Source organism: Lissotriton vulgaris, chromosome 10 (genome assembly GCF_964263255.1).
Source record: "Lissotriton vulgaris chromosome 10, aLisVul1.2, whole genome shotgun sequence".
NCBI classification, from domain to species: domain Eukaryota; kingdom Metazoa; phylum Chordata; class Amphibia; order Caudata; family Salamandridae; genus Lissotriton; species Lissotriton vulgaris.
This window is the reverse complement of record NC_141698.1, coordinates 9,429,450-9,449,118: the sequence shown is the minus strand read 5'-3', so window position 1 is coordinate 9,449,118 and position 19,669 is coordinate 9,429,450. Positions and strand designations below refer to the sequence as shown.

Sequence of the window (19,669 nt, the reverse complement as noted above, 5' to 3'; positions counted from 1 at the left end):
CTCAATCCAGAGCCCCCCCCCTACCGCGATCAGACCGGGTAAGAAAATTCGATGTCCAAAGGCACCCCTGCACCTGACGCCCCACGGCCTTGTGTGCCCAACCCAGCGGTGCCTAACCATCCCTCTACATCCCAACTTATCCCTCAAAGTGGTGGTCACTCTTGGAAGATCCTCGTCCCTGAGCCTGCAGTGTTCCTTTGTCCCGGAGAAATCCTGTTGAAATCAACAGGACACCCGACCTCAAAACAGCACCCTGCACCCGGCTGCCCTAGCGCCGCTGAGGGTGCCCCTTTGGTGCTTACCTGGTCCCCAACTTGCCCTGAGGTTAACCCTAGGACCTTTGCTCCCACAACCCTGTGGCCTGCTTGCCAGCCACGACTAGCCGAAGTCCCCCTGTCCCCCTAAGTCCCCCTGTCCCCCATTGGATAACATTGGGCCTCAACACTCTGCACCCGGCCACCCGAGTGCCGCTGAAGGTGCAACAACAGTTCATCCCTGACCCTGGGAGACCCCTGAGTCTAACCCCAGAACCCTAACTCAAAAGACCGATTACTTACCTTGAAACTGATAACTAATTTTTCCTCCTATGATAACATTGACTGGTTTTCACTTGGAAATTCTTCTTAGTGTCGAGTTTTTAAATTACTCACCTATTACCAGGAGAGACCCCAGTGCTGGAGTTAGGAACCCAGCACTGGCTAGAAAAAGTGATAACAACTGTGATTTTCCGATTTTCCTCCATAGGATAAAATTTCCTGTTTTTTACCAGAAATTCTTCAAAGTGTCGATTTTTACAACATACAAATATTCCTTAAAAATCGCCTGAATCCAGGATCCAGCCCGGAGTAAGAAAACCGTTCGTAAAGTAAATGATATTGCAGTTTGCTTAAAATTCGCATTGAACACAATGTTATAATTGTGTTAAGTTTGTGTTGCATATTGCAACCACTGTATCTATTGCATTCAAAAGTCTATTGCTCATTGAAAGTATTCAACTGTGGCATCTCATTCTGAGAAAGTATTTTCATACCAACCTGTGGTTCTAAAATAAAACAACAATATATTTTTATATACAAAACAATTGGCCTTGAGTTCAGTTATTGAGTGTGTGAGACCATTTGCTGACTGTGTGTACAACAAATGCTTTACACTGTCCTCTGATACTGCCTTACTGCTCGACCAAGCTACCACTTTAGAGAGTAAGGTTCTATCGAACTTTAACCTCTGCCAAACCTCTGGGGACTGTTGGACTCTGTGCACACTGTACCTTACTTTGGTGCAGTGTATACAGAGCCACTTTCTTACAGCACACTGTATGTGGTATTTTGGAGGACATACAGCATACGGGGAAGGGTCATCATCTTAAAAAGCACAGCCCTGCCCATCAGAGTTATCGGAAGCGCCCTGCAGTGTGCCACATCATCCCTAAGGCACTAAAGCTCAGTGAATAGATACAGACGCATGAAATCCAATGCGTCCCTGGTTACAAAGAGGCCCAGGTACCGAAAGCACTGAGTTACTACTGGAGCCAACAATGGGCATTAAACCCATGTGGCCTGCTGCCAAAAGGAAGATGAGGGATTTATCCCAGTTGATTTGGTAACCCGAGTAACCTTGAAAGAGGTGAAAAATATGTAATATACTGTTCACTGAGAGGGGCCGCTTTGTAACATACAACAAAATATCCTCAGCGTATAGGGAGATCCTTTTCTCCCATGCATTATTCCTCCGGGTTCCCCATGCAGTCAAGTAATCTTGACCTCACTTTGGTTCCCAGAATCAGGAGATCGTGGCAAGGAGGTCGAGCCTTCTATTTTTTAGGCCCAAAGCTATGGAGTTCCCTCTCTCCGGAACTGAGGGCATGTCACTCCCTTTTGACTTTCCGAAAGAGGTTGAAAACCTGGTTGTTCTAAACCTCTTGGAATAGGAACTACAGCCGATGTATTTTGGTGACATAGTGCTGGAAAACCCTTACTGGGTAGCCATGCACTACATAAATCCAATTAACATAACATAACTTGCTTTTAAACCAGTATTGGGTTTTCAAGCAATGTCTGCATCAGCTTTGGCTTCTGCCCTATCTTTTCTTTCTACAGTTCATTGTCAGCACTGGGAATGACTTTATCAGCTGGGACTCTTCTTCCCCCTTCATCTAAGCAGACCAGATCCTTTCTTATGACTACTAATCAGAAGAGTTATAGTTTGAGGAAACAAGAGTCCCTTCAGATTAAAAAATGGAGTCGCCTGCATTTCCTGAAAACAGAGCACTTACGTGACTTAGATTCGTTCTCTTCATCCATGTCACAATTTGAATGATGACCTGATGCAATTGCCATGCTCTACCTGCAGTAGAATTACTGTCCATTCAGCTTCTTGGTACGTTTGTAATAAAATGAATTGATTATTTATTTCTATCCTCTAAATGTAAGCTCATTGGCACCATCTAAACTGGTTCATCTGAAATATTTTAGGGGAATTTTGATTTGGCTCCCTCGATCATTTTCCTAAGGACCACCACTATTCTTCTTAATTTGAATAGTAATTTCTAGCAGTGCTGTTCTAATCTATCTGATAGTGACTTCTAGCCATAGATTGCTTACCTTAGAATTATCCCCAGGCATCAGACTAGATCTGTTGTTGGCATCATCTTCTCTGGATGTGACGTCTGTGGTGCTTATATAGGCGTGCTAACATCCGTTCTTTTCTTTCCCCGCCAGTCAGCACAGACCCAGAGAGAGCTACTTTCCGTTTTTGATTGACCTCTTTTCGACTTTTTGTTGAAGATATTTTTAAGAATGTATTCTTGTGTACTAAGGCGATCTTCAAGATCATGTGAAAGGTTCCAGTACCGCTCACAAAATTATCTTGACAATCGTCGTCCTGGAATACATTGTTGGGTAAGCCCCACAAGCAGAAGAAGTCAAAGAAGTTGAAGCGTTGTTCGACTTCTCATTGCCAGTCCAAGTTATTGGAAGAGACGCGAGAACGACAACAATGCTCGAGGCATCACTCCTCCGCGGAGCCTGTGCCTGAGTCTGATCCACGCCTCCCACAGTTACCCAGAGCGACCCTTGCCCAATTAAAAGTTGTATGAGGCCATCCACCTCATATTTGGATGGCCCGACTCCTCTGGAGGGCTCCTATTGGATTCCCACCGGCGGGTCTGCCCTTGATGCCTGTCCGGCCCCTTAGATCCGGAGTGGCTCCATAAGTGAGGCTGTGACTTTCCACGGAGCCAACTCCAGTGCTGCTGTTCCTGACGCCCGTGACCGCACAGGCCCCATTACCATACTTTACTCCGAAACAGACCGGATGGGTGTTTGCCAACCAGTACCATTCCCTCCGAAACGGAGCCAGTGCTGTTTTCCTTCAGTAGGCTTGGAGAGTTGGACAATTGAGGAGTCAGGACCACAATGGATACCCGTCACCCCCTTAAGGAATCAGTGGACAGCTGGTATGAGGAATTGGCAGATACCAGTGGTTTGGACACCTCATGAGACAATAGCTAGGTCTCTCCTCCCACTGTGTCTACAAAGGAGGGAGCCTCTTTTGCTATGGTGATGTGGAGGGCGGCTTAGGCCCTTGACCATCAGCTGCCCTTAGTGGTAGTTAAAATGAACATATTGACAAAGGTGCTTCAGCCTCAGAGGAGGCCCAAACCATTCTCACTCAAGCATTTTCTGATGGTTGGGATGCAGCAAAGTTCACCATCAGATGTGAGCGGGACACTGCCTACTCTGTGTGCAGAACAACTGAGTTGTCAGTGGCACTTAGACGCCATCCCTAGTTTAGAATCACTGGCTTTACAGAGGATGTCCAAGCTTCCTTTGGGGACACGCCTTTTGACGACTTCCGTCTTTTTGACAAAAAGTAATATTCAGCGCTGGAACGCTTTAAAGACAAGAGAGATAGGGGCAGGTCTTAGGGTCTATCCATGGCCCCGCCAGACCCAGTCTGGCTTTCGTCCCTTTCATGGTTATAGGAGGGGCTACCAACCGCATTCTTTCCCACCCAACAAGCTTCTCAGCCTTTTGTGGCTGTGGTCATGGTTCTCACAGACCACTTGGGACAACCAGCCAGAAATTGGGCCAGTCCACCCCCTTTTGGAAGCCTCAAAACCCCTTTAATTTGCCCTTACACCAGCATGGGCACCCAGTGGGGGGCAGGACCTGTCCCACTGCAGTCCATACCATCTTACAAGTGGGTTCTACAAATAGTCAGGAAGGGGCCTACTCTATCTTCTTCCTCGAATCCCCTCCTCTCATGCCACCCACTTTCCATCGGCTGGCGGAGGGCCACCTCTCCTTTCTCCATCGGGAAGTGTTTGCCCTTTTAGCCAAAGAGGCCCTTGATTGGGCACAGGCAATAGAGGTAGGTTGAGTGGCATTAGCCACCTATTGGTCTGCTAAAATCTCAGTAAAAAGGTATGTCTTTGGCTGTTATATTTGCAAAGTAATTTTAAGAGTCTTGGGTGCCTTTCTAATGGCAGCAATTTACTACGCTCTTTCCATAGACACAAAGCGTCTAAGTTAACTTGCATGGTGACGGGGCATCTCCACAAAAGTGTCTCTATAGTCCTTATGGATTAAATTATTTCACTTTGTATCACTTCTTCATTAAAGAAATTTACTTGCCTTTGGGAAGACCTTATGTGGTAGAGACTCTATCTAGCCATAAATTCCTTACCTTAGACTTATCCCCAGGCATCAGACTGGAACCGGAAATTTTTAAACAGTACCCCTGTGTGCCGTAGTTGATTTCGTTCAGCTTCCTGTTGGTCGCAGTGGATGTGACGTGCGCTGTGGCCACATAGGCACCACCTAGTGCACTGACATTAGTTTCTTTTCGCGACTTTCCATGCCAGAAGCACAGGGCAACGAAGAATGCTGATGCACTGGTGTGCATTGCTAATAGTCTCAGAAGGGTGACCCTATAATGAAATTAGTTCACAGAGGGGAGGATTGGTAAGGAATCTGCGGCAAGATAGTCTCTACCAGAGAAGGCATTGCTGAAGTTAAGTAGCTTGTTCATCTGATAGACTCATATCTGCAGATTAGTTAGCCTGGAATGGATACCCAAGCAATATTTCCCCGGAGGTGTGTCTGCGAGCAGATCACACCAAAAAGTCCTGCAGGACCAACGGACAAAATACCAATTGCAACAGACCTGACTGTCCAGGACAGGGACTCGGGGAAGAGTGTGAAAGCCCTCAGGAGTTGCTTTTTGGTCAGTGTGCAGCATAATTTTATGTAGAGTACTATCCATTGTGAGATGGTTCATTTCTGAACAGCCCTACCTTTCTTTATTCCAGGCTGTCGTCTTCCACCTCCAGACTTTGGTGGACCACCTGCACTCACTGGGTTCAGTGACAACATTCTGAAGTCACACCTGACTCCCTCTCAGACTCTCCCTTGAATCGGAGCTGTTCTGCACATGGTGCAGTTTTGGGCTTATCCTCCCGAACAGCTAGTGTAGGATATTCAGACCATGATGCTGTTGTCAGCCTCTATCCTGGATTTTGGTGAGACTGCAGCAGCTGGACCTCATGGCCTCCTACATCCTGCTGGTGTATGCAGGCTATGGAGTGGGACCTGAAGTTCCCGTGGGCGCAGCATCAGGGAAATCTCTCTGACATGGTCCAGTTCTAGAGGGAACTGCAAAACCTCTGCAGTGGTGGCTTACAAACCACGATTGGGTCATTGGCAGACCCCTCTCCTGTCCCCAACCAGATCTGACACTAGTGACAGATGCATCACTCCAGGATGGGGCGAACATCTGGGAGAAGTGGTCAGAGGACTCTGGTCTCCAGCAGAATCCGGTCTCCACATCAACCCGTTGGAGCTCCGAGCGATCCATTTGACATTGAAAGCTTTTCTACTCTCATCAAAGGAAGGCTAGTGCAGGTGTTCCTGGGCAACACCACCACCATGTGGTACTGCAACAAACAGGGCGGGTGGGGTCGTGGAGCCTCTGTCAGGAGGCTCTGTCTCTCTGGACATGGCTGAAACGTAAGGGCATTTGCCTGGTGGTTCAACATATGGTGTGCTCTCTGAACTCCACAGCGGACAAACTCAGCCAAAGATGCCTAGCAGATCACAAATGGCTTCTCCATCCAAAGTGGCGCATGGTCTCATTCATCATGTGGGGAGAGCCTTGGTAAGATCTGTTCGCCACCGTCGAATGCGCAATATCAGTAGTTGTGCGCTCTCGAGTTCAGAGGGTAACTCTCGCTCAGAGACGCTTTTCATCTCAAGTAGAACTCAGGCCTTATATACACCTTTATGACCATACCACAACTGCCAAGAGTTCTCAAGAAGATGAGGAACAACCAGGCACAAGTCATCCTTGTGACTCCGTACTGGGCACGTGGAGTCTGGGGTCCCAAGAAATTGAGCATGGCCTTCAATCCTCCGATCAGGCTACCCCTTCTAGAGGATCTCCTGTTTCAGCAGCAGGGGCGGGTTCTCCACCAGAACCTGTCACCTCTTTGCCTTCTTGCATGGAGATTGAGCGGTGACAGTTGACAACTTTCGACCTTCCTCTCGAAGTCTCTAACGTTGTCTTGGCAGCCAGGCGTCCCTCCACCAAGACAGTATATACCTGCTGATGATGAAAATTTGTAGCATGCACAAAACACAGAACAATCCCCCTTTCTGCCCCCACTTTCTCATGTTCTCCTTTCCATCCTTAATCTGCTCTAAACACTCTAATGTGCTATCTCTCTTCTGTTTTTCTGCTTTTTTTGCGGTTGCCTGACCAGCCATCCCTCATCAAATCCCCTATTGCAAATCGGTTCTTAAAAGGTTTGCAACATTTGTTTCCACCTTCCCCTTTCATTATGCCCCAGTGTTACCTCAGTCTTGTCCTCACTTTTCTTATGCGCACTCCTTTTGAGCCTTTGCACAATTGTCCACTCAGGTTTCTTAACTTCAAAACTGCGTTTCTCATAGCTATAATGTCTGCTCGGAGGGTCAGTGAGCTTCAGGCTTGATCATCCAAGCCTCCTTACTTCAAAGTGGTCACATCCTTTCACGTAGGCTAATCCATCACTCTGCCTACTTTTGATGGTCTGCCGCATCCCTCCAAGGAAGAAGAGAACAACTTCACCGGCTGGACCCAAAAAGAGTGTTATCGTCTACCTTGACTGCTCACGATAGTTCCTGGTGGAGGACCAACTCTACGTGGGGTATGTCTGAGCATAGAAAGGGCAGGCTGTGCAGAAGTGGAACATCTCCAGATGGATCGTGCTCTGTATCAAGATCTGCTAAAAAGCAACCCCCTGAGGATTTGCATGCTCACTTCCCCAGAGCGAAAGCTGAGATCCCCGAGTTAGCACGCAGAATTCTGGTCCTGGACATCTGCCTGGCAGCAACCTGGGCCTCCTTGAACACGTTCCCAAAGCACTACTGCCTGGACAGTCAGGTCTGTTTAGATGGGCATTTTGTCCGTTCGGTACTGCAGGACTTCCTTGTATGAAATTGGTCCACAGACCTACCTCCGGGGATGGTATTGCTTTGGCAACTATTCTGGGGTAAGAAATCTGCAGCTAGAAGTCTGTCAGATGAGAAAGTTAATTTCCTTCAGTAACACCTTATCTGGTAGAGACTATCTCTAGCTGCAGATTCTTTCCCGACCTACCCTGCCGCCCCACTCTACAAACGATATTTAGGGACAAGGCTGTTACCCTTTCAGGGCCCTAGTTTTCCATTCCAGTGGTTCGTGTTATTCATGGCCCTGTGCTTCTGGCGGGAAAGTCATAAAAAGAAAAGAAACTGATGTCAGCACGCATCGGTGGCGCCTATATTGGCACCGCTCACCTCGCATCCAGCCACGGAAGATGCTGACACGCCATTCTGAGTCGAATGACGCCACCAACTGGCGCACGGGTACTGCTCACAAAAAAAATTCCAGATGCAGTCTGATGCCTGTGGATAATTCTAAGGTAAGCAATCTGTGGCTAGATTTAGTCTCTACAAGATAAGACATTACCGAAGGTAAGTAACTTGTTTAAGTATTCAGGGAAGGGGATTTTTTCATTTCCACATTTGTGGATGTGGATAATATGAGTGTTTCAATGCATCACTGTTGAATGATAAAGAATTATTGAAAATTAGACTTTACCTAGTTTTTAAGTGAAAGGCAGGTTTTGGGACCCTGTAGAAGGAGGCTAGATGCTAATGGTGTGAAGGAGCTTCTTATACAGTAATTTTTCCACTATTAATATGCATTTTTGTATGTTCTTTATATCTCACACTAGTTTCTTAATCACGTCTTCACAGGCATATCCAGGAGGTGGTGACACTTCAGGCTCAGCAGAACCGAGAACTTCAGGACCTCTATAACCGCCTTCGATCCATGAGGGAAAGTAAGCCAGAGACAGCAGAGCTCTCCTCTCAGCCTATATCCCCACGACGTCCCCGTTCCCTGAAAAGCAAACTGCGCAGCCGCCCGCAGTCGCTGACACACACAGACAATGGTATTGTAAAGTCGGGTATGTACTGCAAACACACGGTCTTCTTTAATGGCAGACACTGTAATATCAAACAGAAATGATTTCTGATGGACACCTTCTTCTGCTGATTCCGTCCTCCAGAAACCAGACTAGATAGGGCAACTAGTTCGTCAGCAGGTGCTTTTGAGTGTTGTCAGGTGATACCATTCAGCCTCAGCCGCAACTCTCCCTACCCATGATGTCATGACATTGGAATATATAGGACACCCACCAATGCCGTGGCATCACTACCTGTTTTTTTCAACACCTCATGAATGTTAACCCAATGTTCTGGAGGCTTCAGTGACAAAATATCTCAGCTTTCTATAGCAACTATGCCAAAGGTCTCTTCCTAAGCTTTCAGGATTTAAACTCTGTCCAAAATGCAGCTAAAGATGTCCTTGTCAGTCAGGCCCCTATGGCATCTGCATGTGGTTACCTAGTGCTGAATCTGACTCCTCTGCCTGTGTCTTCTGTTTATTGATGCAGCCAAAGGTTATCATGAGCAGGTGGCCAGAGTATTTTTGGCTAAGACCTGCAGAGATAGGCGAAGCATTCTGCTTCAGTTAAATTCCCCAACAAGAAATGGTTTGCACTCAACAAACCCAGAAAACGCCATATGAAAGAGAAATACTTTCTTTCCTAGAGGAATATCCCTGCTCTCGCAACCTTATGGAGTCTTACTTTTCAGACACGAGACTCTTCCTCATTGGTGGAGGTGATTCAGTCCGTTCCATTGGCTTTCAGGTGAAGTCGGTGTCCTCCAAGGCTACAAATCCTGTGCCCTCAACAGTGTCTTCGCAGCCATTATTGGCACCATTTTTGAACCCATTGAAGTCAGTGGACATTATCCGAGAGCCAAAGAAAAAGGTCAGATCTGTGAGGAACTGCTGGCACAACACCTTCTTAGAGATCAGTGATTTGCCTACATGGAGGAACTCTTTGGATCTGACTGTCATACTTAACTAAGACATTTGCTCTACAGGTAATAATTCAGAGGTAGATACCTTTCCTTCTCACTTATTACACGTCTGTTGGTCTCCTCCTGGTCTTCAAATTCACTGCTGGCCTGCATACATCTCCAGACAAAGGACACCCCCCTGAACTTCCTTCATAAGAAGTCTCTTCATTCACTACAGTGGTATGAAAAGCACTACAATTGACTTGGCCTATTGCTAAGGCTAAATCTAACATTTTGTTAGGACACTTGCAGCTCTACAGCCTCGGAGCCTCTACTGCTTTTGAAAGAAGCCTTGTTGGAAACCCATTCTGGCTGCTTTGGAGTAAGCTTTCTCTGGCTTGGCAGGATACCTTCAGATTGCTAGGCCATCTGAGGCCTAGTGGTATAAGCTTCTTCTGAGAAGCTTAACACACACATTTTATACAGCTCCTCCATTACTCCAGTATTGGAACTTTCATAGATTCACATGCTTGAATCATTCCCTGTCATCGAGATGGGAGTCCCCAATACCATACAATAGCAATGCAGTTTTAAAGATTGCGCATGAAGGCCCTAGGCCCTTCAATTTTGCAACCTATCATAGTCTATTTAAAAAAGAGGCCAAACTTAGACTTCAACCAATCAGGCAGATTTGCTCTCTACAACACTCTGAGAGAGGCTCCAGTCCCACAACAGAGTTTGTACTGCACGTTGTGCTAGTGAGTCTCCACTGAGCTCTGCTCAGTTATTTCCTACTTGGTTACTTTCAAGGACTATTTTCAATATCTCAGTGCTGTCGAATTAGTTGCCTTTTACCTTCAGTGCTTTCCTCCAAGAAATCTGACATAATCTTCATTTTAAACATCCTGTCAGACAAGTAGAAGAAAGGTTGTTCAGGGCCTGCAATGCCTGCTGTAAAAAGAGATTTCACTCTGAAGTCCCTCACCAAGACTGCATTTATTGGCTCCACCCGGATCGTTCTGCCAAGAACTGTAAGGTATGTCATACCTTTTCAACCAAAACATTGAAGGATAGAGAAGGAAGGCTGCCGATCTGGCTTCAGTAGCTCAAGACTAGAAAAGAGCCAGTTTCTGACTGATAATGATGGCTCCTCTTCATCGTCTGGAAGATCTCATAAGAGGGAGAGATCACCCCATTTCCTGATCCTCTTCTGAGCAGCCTAAAAGCGCCTCAGTGAAGACTGCTCATGGGTCTTACAAAAGCTGCAGTCCTTCAGAACCTCTTCACAAATGCAAGTCTTCTTCCAAAAAGAACGTTCTGCCTTTCAGAAAAGGCTAAAAGGTCATCCTCTGAACTGCCTACACCACCTCCTAAGGTCAGTTAGTCATTCAGAAAGCCTTACTCAGCTCTGCCTGCTGACAGAGTGACGACGAGTATCCTACCATTGACGAGTACATGGTCATCGGCACTATCGATGACAAAAACTTATATGGTGACACCACCTCTTCTTTCTCGACAGGGACATCTTCGTCGACGGCATCTTTGACTAGAATGTTGACACTGAAGATTTCCTTGATCGCCTCATCGACGACACTTTCGACAGTTCCTCCGTCTACATAGATACCCTTGCCAACTACAGCATTACCGATGACTCACCGCCGACGGCAGATAAGAGGTTGTTAACAACACCGTCAACGACAGAAAAAAATGCAAAACATCAAAAATGCATGTTTTGATCCCAGAACACACCTTACCAGCAAGGTGACACCCCTGATACCAGCTCATCTCTTGGATGAAGAGGACTCTGACGGGCCATTTGGGGTCGCATGCCGCCCCTCTAAATTGCATGTCAAATGCCAATAAGAAAAGGAGGACTATGATGAGGAATATAAACAGCATTATTATTCTTTCCATGACCAGTACCAGCAGCAATTCCAGGAAGAAATGGTTTGTCTACCTGGTTCTCTGGTTTCTGACTTGCAATTCATGCTTTTAGGAAGCGATTTCCAGTTACTACAGCTGCTGCACAACAAACATCAATGCCTATCAGATCACCCGCTGCTCAACCATCCACTCCAGCTCAAAGACCTACGGGGAGCATTGTGATGCCCATACGGAATGGGAGGACGACCTCATCCCTACGCTATCATCTCCATCACCCATCCCAGTGGGCTGATCACTGGAAGATATTGGGGGTTTTCATAATTTGCTAGAAAGGGCAGCTGAAATATTCACGCTCACCATGCCCACCAAGCAGATGGACTTTTTTTTTTAAATTTCAATTTTAAGGAGTCATTTCAGTAAGGTCTATGCCAATTATAAGCTATATGTGGGAAGATGGCTTAAAAGTAATGAAAAATCCAGAAACCGTAATGGCAGTTCTTCTGCACCTCCACAAAAAATATAAAGCCCCAGAGGGCTCTCCGGCTTGTCTAACTGGCCATCCGAAGCCAGACTCCATGATTATGCAGGCACCCCAACGAAGATCCAAGAACCCGTCCACTCTGATCTCTGCGCTGTCGGACAAGGAGGGCCAGTGCTTGGATAATATCGGCAAGCGTTTTTCATCAATATCAGGGCAGATATTTTCTAGCTGTTTTGGGAAAATATGGCTGGCCGCTATGGGCTGACATTGCCCCATATATAGATCAACTTCCTGAAGAGGCGAAAATGGAAGCGAAAAAGATCTTGCAGGACGGGGAGCACATATCAGCAGAGATCATAAACTGCGCCACGGATATAACCACCACTGCTTTTAGACAACACTTTGGTTCTGCTGTGCTCAGAAGGCAAGGCTGGCTCAAAGCTACCTCCTTTAGGTCTGAAGTGCAAAATAAGATTTTAGATCTTCCCTTTGATAAAGAGGACCTGTTCATCAAGCAAGTCATTGAAGACCTACAAACAATTAAAACAGACACAGAGCCTGTTAAGTCACTGGGGACTCTACAGTTCAAAACTATGTCCTTTCACAGAGCCAGGGGAAGAGGCATGCCATCATAAAGTGGAGGTCATCAGCAGTATCAATAGCCCTCCTACACATCTACCTCCCAACAGTTTTGGCCACAATAGTCACAGAGACAACCACCTTCAGCAGCCTACAACAGACCTACGCCTAGAGGAAGAGCAACACGTCCGGGAAAGAACGCTGGTTGTCACCCATAACCTGTCGCAGGCTCTAGCTACTCCAGTCTCCTCCTCATTCAGACTAGGAGGAAGAATATCCCAGTTCATCCGACGCTGGTCGAAATAACATCAGACCAATGGGTCCTAGACCTTGTTCAATTTGGCCACACCCTAGAATTCATTCAGAGCTCATCATCAAACCCATTGCACATCTCCATTCCCAAACATCTGCAACAGCTCAAATTGGAGGTCAAAACCATACTCCGGAAGGGAGCAATCGAGAGAGTTCCTCTTTTGCAACAAGGAAAGGGATTCTATTCCTGTTTCTTCCTGATTCGCAAAAAGTGGAAGGGATGGTGGTCTATCCTCGAGCTCGGGTATCTCAACACATATCTCAAAAGCAATCATTCTGCATGGTAACATTACAAGATATTCTCCTATGTCTACACCACAGAGATTATATGTCAACTCTGGACTTGCAGAATGCATATTTTTACATCCCCATCCATCTTTCCCACAGACGATTCCTCATTTTCACAGTAGCCAGCAGCCACTACCAGTACAGAGTTCTTCCTTTTAGTTTGAAGTCAGCCCCCAGCAGATTTACAAAGTGTCTGGCTCCTGTAGCAGCCTTCTTAAGGAAACAAAAACACCAGGTGTCCCCATACTTAGACGACCGGCTCATCAAGGCACCTTCCAGTCACGCCGCACCAAAATCAACAAATGCTAGCCCTGGTCAATGAGCTAAGTCTCACTTTGAAATGTAAAACGTCAAGTCCACAACCATCAAGAACTAAAACCTTTTTGAGAGCAGTGCTAGATACTATAAGCAACAAAGCCTGCCCTACGTCAGAAAGACAAGTGAAGCTAATATCATTGGCAAAGTCAATTCAGTAAAAAGCTTCAGTCAGTATGCCTTTACAAGTCATTATTAAGGATGATGTCATCGTGCATTCCTCTAGTTCCGTTTTGCCATCTAAGAGGGCGACCTACCTTCAGAAACAACTAGACCTCCAATGAGTACAAGCAACAGGTTTGTTTGATGTGATCATTCACTCCAGCCATGATGAAAGCCCTATCTTGGTGGACACTACAGATACACCTCTCAGTTGCCCTTTCATTCCTGGCTCAACCCTCTCCGTTAGTCGTTACCACCGACACTTCCTTGGAGGGATGGGGAGCATGCCTTTCAGACTTACAGGCCAACGGCAAGTGGCAGAAGCCTCATCAGCATTTTCACATCCATCTGCTCGAGCTCAAGGCAGTACATCTAGCCTTGCAGGCTTTTCTCCCCAAGATAAAGAACTCCAAGGTTCTCATACAAATGGACAATACAACAGCAGTGCACTACATAAACAAACAAGGGGTTACGAGATCACTTCTCTCTCGAGCATCACAAGACATCTGGAATGGGGCCATATGAAATGGAGTGCATCTGCGAGCGGAATATGTCCTAGGAAAGCAAAACGAGAAAGCGAACACTCTCTGCAGACTAAGGTCCTCTTGCTGCGAGTGGGAACTGGATCAGCAGACAATCAACCACATATTCTCAGTGAGGAATACCCAATCTCGACCTCATTATGAACTCCCATAACACCAAACGCTGATTCTTTGCAGGCTGCTATCCCCATCTGGGATCATGGGGGAATGTATTTTCGATGGCATAGTCCAGAATCATTGCTTACGCCTTTCCGCCCATTCCCCTGACTTCAAAGGTTCTCATGAAGATGAAGATCTGATACTGATAGCACCAATGTGGCCTCACCGACATTGTCTTTCAGAACTCCTCCTTCTGTCCAAGAATCCTCACATTCGATTGAACATTTCACCTTATCTCCTGATAATGAGCAAGGGCCAAGTCTTGCACCCAGATTCTGAGTCTATTCGCTTATCGGCCAGATTCCTGAGCACAATGAATTCGTCCATCAAAACATCCCTCCTGTATATAGGGGGATACTTACCAGGGCCTGAGCCGACAGTACTAACAAAACTAATCCTCACAATTGGAAAAGATTTTGTTTATGGTGTTACCTGGAGCAGATACATCCTCTATCCACCTCACCTGAACAGATAATAGATAGTCAAGTCAAGTCAAGTCAAAAGATTTATATAGCGCGCTACATACCCGGAGGGTCTCAAGGCGCTTGAAGAAGGGTGGGGAGTTACTTGTCGAATATCCAAGTTTTAAGTTGCTTTCTGAATGCTAGATGGTTCTGAGTGAGACGAAGGTGAGTGGGGAGTGAGTTCCAGGTTTTAGCTGCGAGGTAGGAGAAGGATCTACCTCCCATGGTGGTTTTGTTGATGCGAGGTACAGTGGCAAGGGCTTGGTTGGAGGATCGTAGCTGGCGGGAGGGGGAGTAGAAGGATAATCGCGTGTTGAGGCATTCAGGTCCCAGTTCGTAAAGTGCTTTGTGTGCGTGGGTTAGGAGGCGGAAAGTGATCCTCTTATTGACGGGGAGCCAGTGGAGGTTTTTCAGGTGACTAGAGATGTGGTCTTTACGCGGGATGTCTAGTATGAGTCTGGCTGATGCGTTCTGGATGCGTTGGAGTTTTTTCTGGAGTTTTGCGGTGATACCGGCGTATAGGGTGATTCTGTAGTCCAGGCGGCTTGTAACCAGTGCATGGGTGACCGTTTTTCTGGTTTCGGTGGGGATCCAGCGAAATGTTTTTTTGAGCATGCGAAGAATGTTGAAGCAAGATGATGAAACAGCGTTTACTTGTCTGTTCATAGAGAGCGAGGAGTCCAGGATGACGCCCAGGTTCCGTGCGTGGTCCGTCGGGATGGGTGCTTTTCAAAGGGCCTCTGGCCACCAAGAGTCATCCCAGGCGGAGGGGGAGGTACCTAAGATAAGGACTTCTGTTTTGTCTGAGTTCAGTTTCAGACGGCTGTGCTTCATCCACTCGGCTACTTCTTTCATTCCTTCATGTAGGTTGGTTTTGGCGGTGTTAGGGTCTTTGGTGAGTGATAGGATCAGTTGAGTGTCATCCGCGTAGGAGATGTTGAGGTTGTGTTGGCGTGCGATGGCCGCGAGGGGGCTCATGTATACGTTGAAGAGGGTGGGACTGAGTGAGGACCCTTGGGGTACGCCGCAGATGACTTCAGTGGCCTCTGACTTGAATGGTGGGAGGCGGACTCTCTGGGTTCTTCCGGTGAGGAACGAGGTGATCCATTCCAGAGCTTTTCCTTGGATTCCGACGTTTCTGAGGCGTTGTAAAAGGGTGCTATGGCAGACCGTGTCAAAGGCTGCGGAGAGGTCGAGGAGGATGAGGGCGACTGTGTCTCCATTGTCCAGAAGAGTTCGAATGTCGTCTGTTGCTGCGATGAGGGCGGTCTCCGTGCTGTGTTTGGCTCGGAAGCCGGACTGTGAGGAGTCAAGGGATTTGTTGGTTTCGAGGAAGGCGGCGAGCTGGTTGTTGACAGCTTTCTCGATGACTTTGGCCGGGAATGGAAGGAGCGAGATGGGGCGGTAGTTTTTGAGTTCGGTGGGGTCCGCTGTGGGTTTTTTCAGAAGGGCGCTAAGTTCTGCGTGTTTCCAGCTTTCCGGGAAGGTGGCGGAGTTGAGGGAGCAGTTGATGACGTCTCGAAGGTGTGGTGCTATGATGGAGTCTGCTTTGTTGAAGATGTGGTGAGGGCAGGGGTCTGTGGGGGATCCTGAGTGGATGGAGTTCATCAGGCGGATGGTGTCCTCAGTGGAGATTGGGTTCCAGTCATTAAGGATGTTCAAGGGGGGTGAAGGTCCTGCAGAAGGTTGGGTGGGTTGGTCTCCGGGTCGGTTGTCGAAGCTGTTGTGGATGTCTGCGATTTTGTTGTGGGAGAACGAAGCTAGGGAGTCGCAGAGGGCTTGAGAGGGGGTGATGTCGTTGGGGTTGGCTGAGGGGTTGGTAAATTCTTTGACGATGTTGAATAATTCCTTGCTGTTGTGGGCGTTGTTGTCTAGTCGGTCTTTGAATGCGGCTTTCTTGGCAGATCGGATTAGTTGGTGGTGTATGCGGGTGGCGTTTTTGAAGGCGTCCCTGGTGCTGGTGTTTGGGTCTTTTTTCCAGGCCTTCTCGAGGGAGCGACAGAGTTTCATCGATTTCTTAAGATCATCGTTGAACCAGGAGGCGTTTTTGCTGCCTAGTTTGATTTGACGTTTTTTCAGCGGTGCTAGGATGTCGGCGCTGTTGGATAGCCATTGGGTGAGGTTAATGGAGGAGTGGGCAGGGGGGTTTTGGAGAAGCGATGAGGAGTTCTGGTCGATGGTGATTTTGTTCCAGTTTCTTCGCAGAGTAGGTTGAGGATGGTTGTGAGTTGTGGTCTTATTGTAGATGAAGTGTACACAGCTGTGGTCCGTCCAATGGAGAGTAGTGGTGTGACTGAAGGAGACATGTTTGCTGGAGGTGAAGATAGGGTCGAGTGTGTGACAGCGATGTGGGTGGGCGTAGTGACAAGTTGTTTGAGTCCGAGGTTGGCGAGATTGTCCAGAAGGGAGGTGGCGTTGCTGTCATTGCTCTTTTCCAGGTGAAAGTTGAGGTCTCCCAGCAGAATGTATTCCTCGGAGGGGAGGGCGTGTGGGGTGATAAAGTCAGTGATTACGTCGCTGAATTGTGCACGGGGTCCTGGAGGTCGGTAGAGGAGTGTGCCTCTGAGTGTGGTCTTGGGGTCGGTGTGGATCTGGAAGTGAAGGTGTTCGGCGCTGGTAAGGTTGACGTCTGAGCTGGTTGAGATGCGGATGGAGTTCTTATGGACGATAGCGATGCCTCCTCCTGTTTGGTCGGTGCTGTCCTTACGGATGATCTTGTATCCTTCCGGGATGGCAATGGTGATGTCTGGGGCTGATGAGGCGTTCATCCATGTTTCTGTTAGGAAGGCGACGTCGGGAGAAATGGTGTCTAGTAGGTTCCAGAGGTCGATGGCGTGTCTGTGGACTGAGCAGGTGTTGAGCAGGATGCATTTTAGGTGGTTGGAGTCAGATATCTGTTGTGTGATCGTGGATGAGGAGTTTTTCTTGGTGCCGTCGAACTTGCAGGAGTAGCAAGTGAAGGGTCCATGGGTGTGTCCAGGAGCGGCTTGGGCGCAGTTGGAGAGTCGGCCGGGGTTAAGGGCTAGAAGGGTGGAGGCATCGTAAGTAATGCGGGAGGGCTGGGCATTGCGTGGACCAGGGGGTCTGGCGCTGGGCGCGGTCCAGGCGCGGATGGGCATAGACGGGCTTACCTTTGGCGCGACTGGGGCGCGACCGCTGCGCATGAACGCTGCGCGAACAGACAACTGTCATAAGTGGATGGAGAGGGGGGAGGGGTGGTCAGCTGGGAGGCGGGAGCTGGGCGGGGAACTGGTCGGGGAAGGCACAGGAAGCAAACAACAACAGCAGCAATAACAAAATGGCCTCAGCCAAGATCTGACCGGAATGGGGCACAGAAATCGAATAGCGCGATCTTGATAATAAAGGCACCGGTGAGATCAGGCAGACAACAGTAACAACAGCGCAGCAATATTCAAAATGCCAAGTGATTAATAGCAGCGTAGTTAGGCAGGCGGAGTGCTATGGCAGACTAATGCACAACGAGGTTCCTGCCTATCAGGCAGTTCAGTTCACACTCTGTGGGTACTTGCGGAAGAGCGAGGTGGGGATGCAGAGGCACTTCAGCAGGCAGGCGGAGCGGGGAGCAGCGTCTGGAGCGACCGTGTATGTTGAGAACAGGACGGTCACAGCACTGTAGCGGGCGAGCGGGGCAAATGGTGTCAGTGGGAGGGGTGGTCAGCTGGGAGGCGGGAGCTGGGCGGGGAACTGGTCGGGGAAGGCACAGGAAGCAAACAGCAATAACAAAATGGCCTCAGCCAAGATCTGACCGGAATGGGGCACAGAAATCGAATAGCGCGATCTTGATAATAAAGGCACCGGTGAGATCAGGCAGACAACAGTAACAACAGCGCAGCAATATTCAAAATGCCAAGTTATTAATAGCAGCGTAGTTAGGCAGGCGGAGCGCTATGGCAGACTAATGCACAACGAGGTTCCTGCCTATCAGGCAGTTCAGTTCACACTCTGTGGGTACTTGCGGAAGAGCGAGGTGGGGATGCAGAGGCACTTCAGCAGGCAGGCGGAGCGGGGAGCAGCGTCTGGAGCGACCGTGTATGTTGAGAACAGGACGGTCACAGCACTGTAGCGGGCGAGCGGGGCAAATGGTGTCAGTGGGAGGGGTGGTCAGCTGGGAGGCGGGAGCTGGGCGGGGAACTGGTCGGGGAAGGCACAGGAAGCAAACAGCAATAACAAAATGGCCTCAGCCAAGATCTGACCGGAATGGGGCACAGAAATCGAATAGCGCGATCTTGATAATAAAGGCACCGGTGAGATCAGGCAGACAACAGTAACAACAGCGCAGCAATATTCAAAATGCCAAGTTATTAATAGCAGCGTAGTTAGGCAGGCGGAGCGCTATGGCAGACTAATGCACAACGAGGTTCCTGCCTATCAGGCAGTTCAGTTCACACTCTGTGGGTACTTGCGGAAGAGCGAGGTGGGGATGCAGAGGCACTTCAGCAGGCAGGCGGAGCGGGGAGCAGCGTCTGGAGCGTTAGCTCATTCATCCATCAGAGTTCACCTGGCGGGCATATCTTGATTCAGATGATCACCCAAGTCACCCTCTTTATGGTCCCTCAGAATAATCAAACAGTTCCTCAAAGATTTATTTAGGGTTTTCCCTCCAGTAAAACCTCCTCCTCCATCTTACCATCTGAACACAGTGGTATCACAGCTAATGAAGCACCCATTGAGCCTATTCATAGAGCAAATTTAAAGTACCTCTCCTGGAAAGTTGCTCTGCTGAGTACCAAGCCCTCACTATTTAAAAGCCCTTCCTATAATTTAGAGAACAGGGTAATCTTTCGACAAGACTTAAAGTTTATACCTAAAGTCCCTTCAGACTTCCACCTCAATGAGCTAGTGATCTTGAAGACCTTCTTTCCAAACCTTTAAACATCCACAGAAAGGGCTCTTCATTCTTTGAACACCAAGAGATGCATCAAGTTCTACACAGACAGGACCAAGAGTTTTCGTGAATCTAAACGGTTGTATACGGCTTACAGCGCACCAGTGAGGGGACAACCCCTTTCCAAACAGATTATAGTTAGATGGATATCTGCTGCAATTCACTTCTTTCATTAAGCAGCAGGA

At 48.0% G+C, this 19,669-nt stretch overlaps 1 protein-coding gene across 3 annotated transcripts in view; it reads left to right on the top strand.

The window, feature by feature from the left end:
• Window positions 1-19,669, top strand: part of WNK3 (WNK lysine deficient protein kinase 3) — a 794,746-nt gene that overhangs the window by 665,577 nt on the left and 109,500 nt on the right. For all 3 annotated transcript variants that reach the window (XM_086940176.1, XM_086940174.1, XM_086940175.1), the window contains exon 21: window positions 8,280-8,491. In XM_086940176.1, the coding sequence (XP_086796302.1) occupies window positions 8,280-8,491 (212 nt within the window). The remainder of the gene's footprint in view (window positions 1-8,279; window positions 8,492-19,669) is intronic.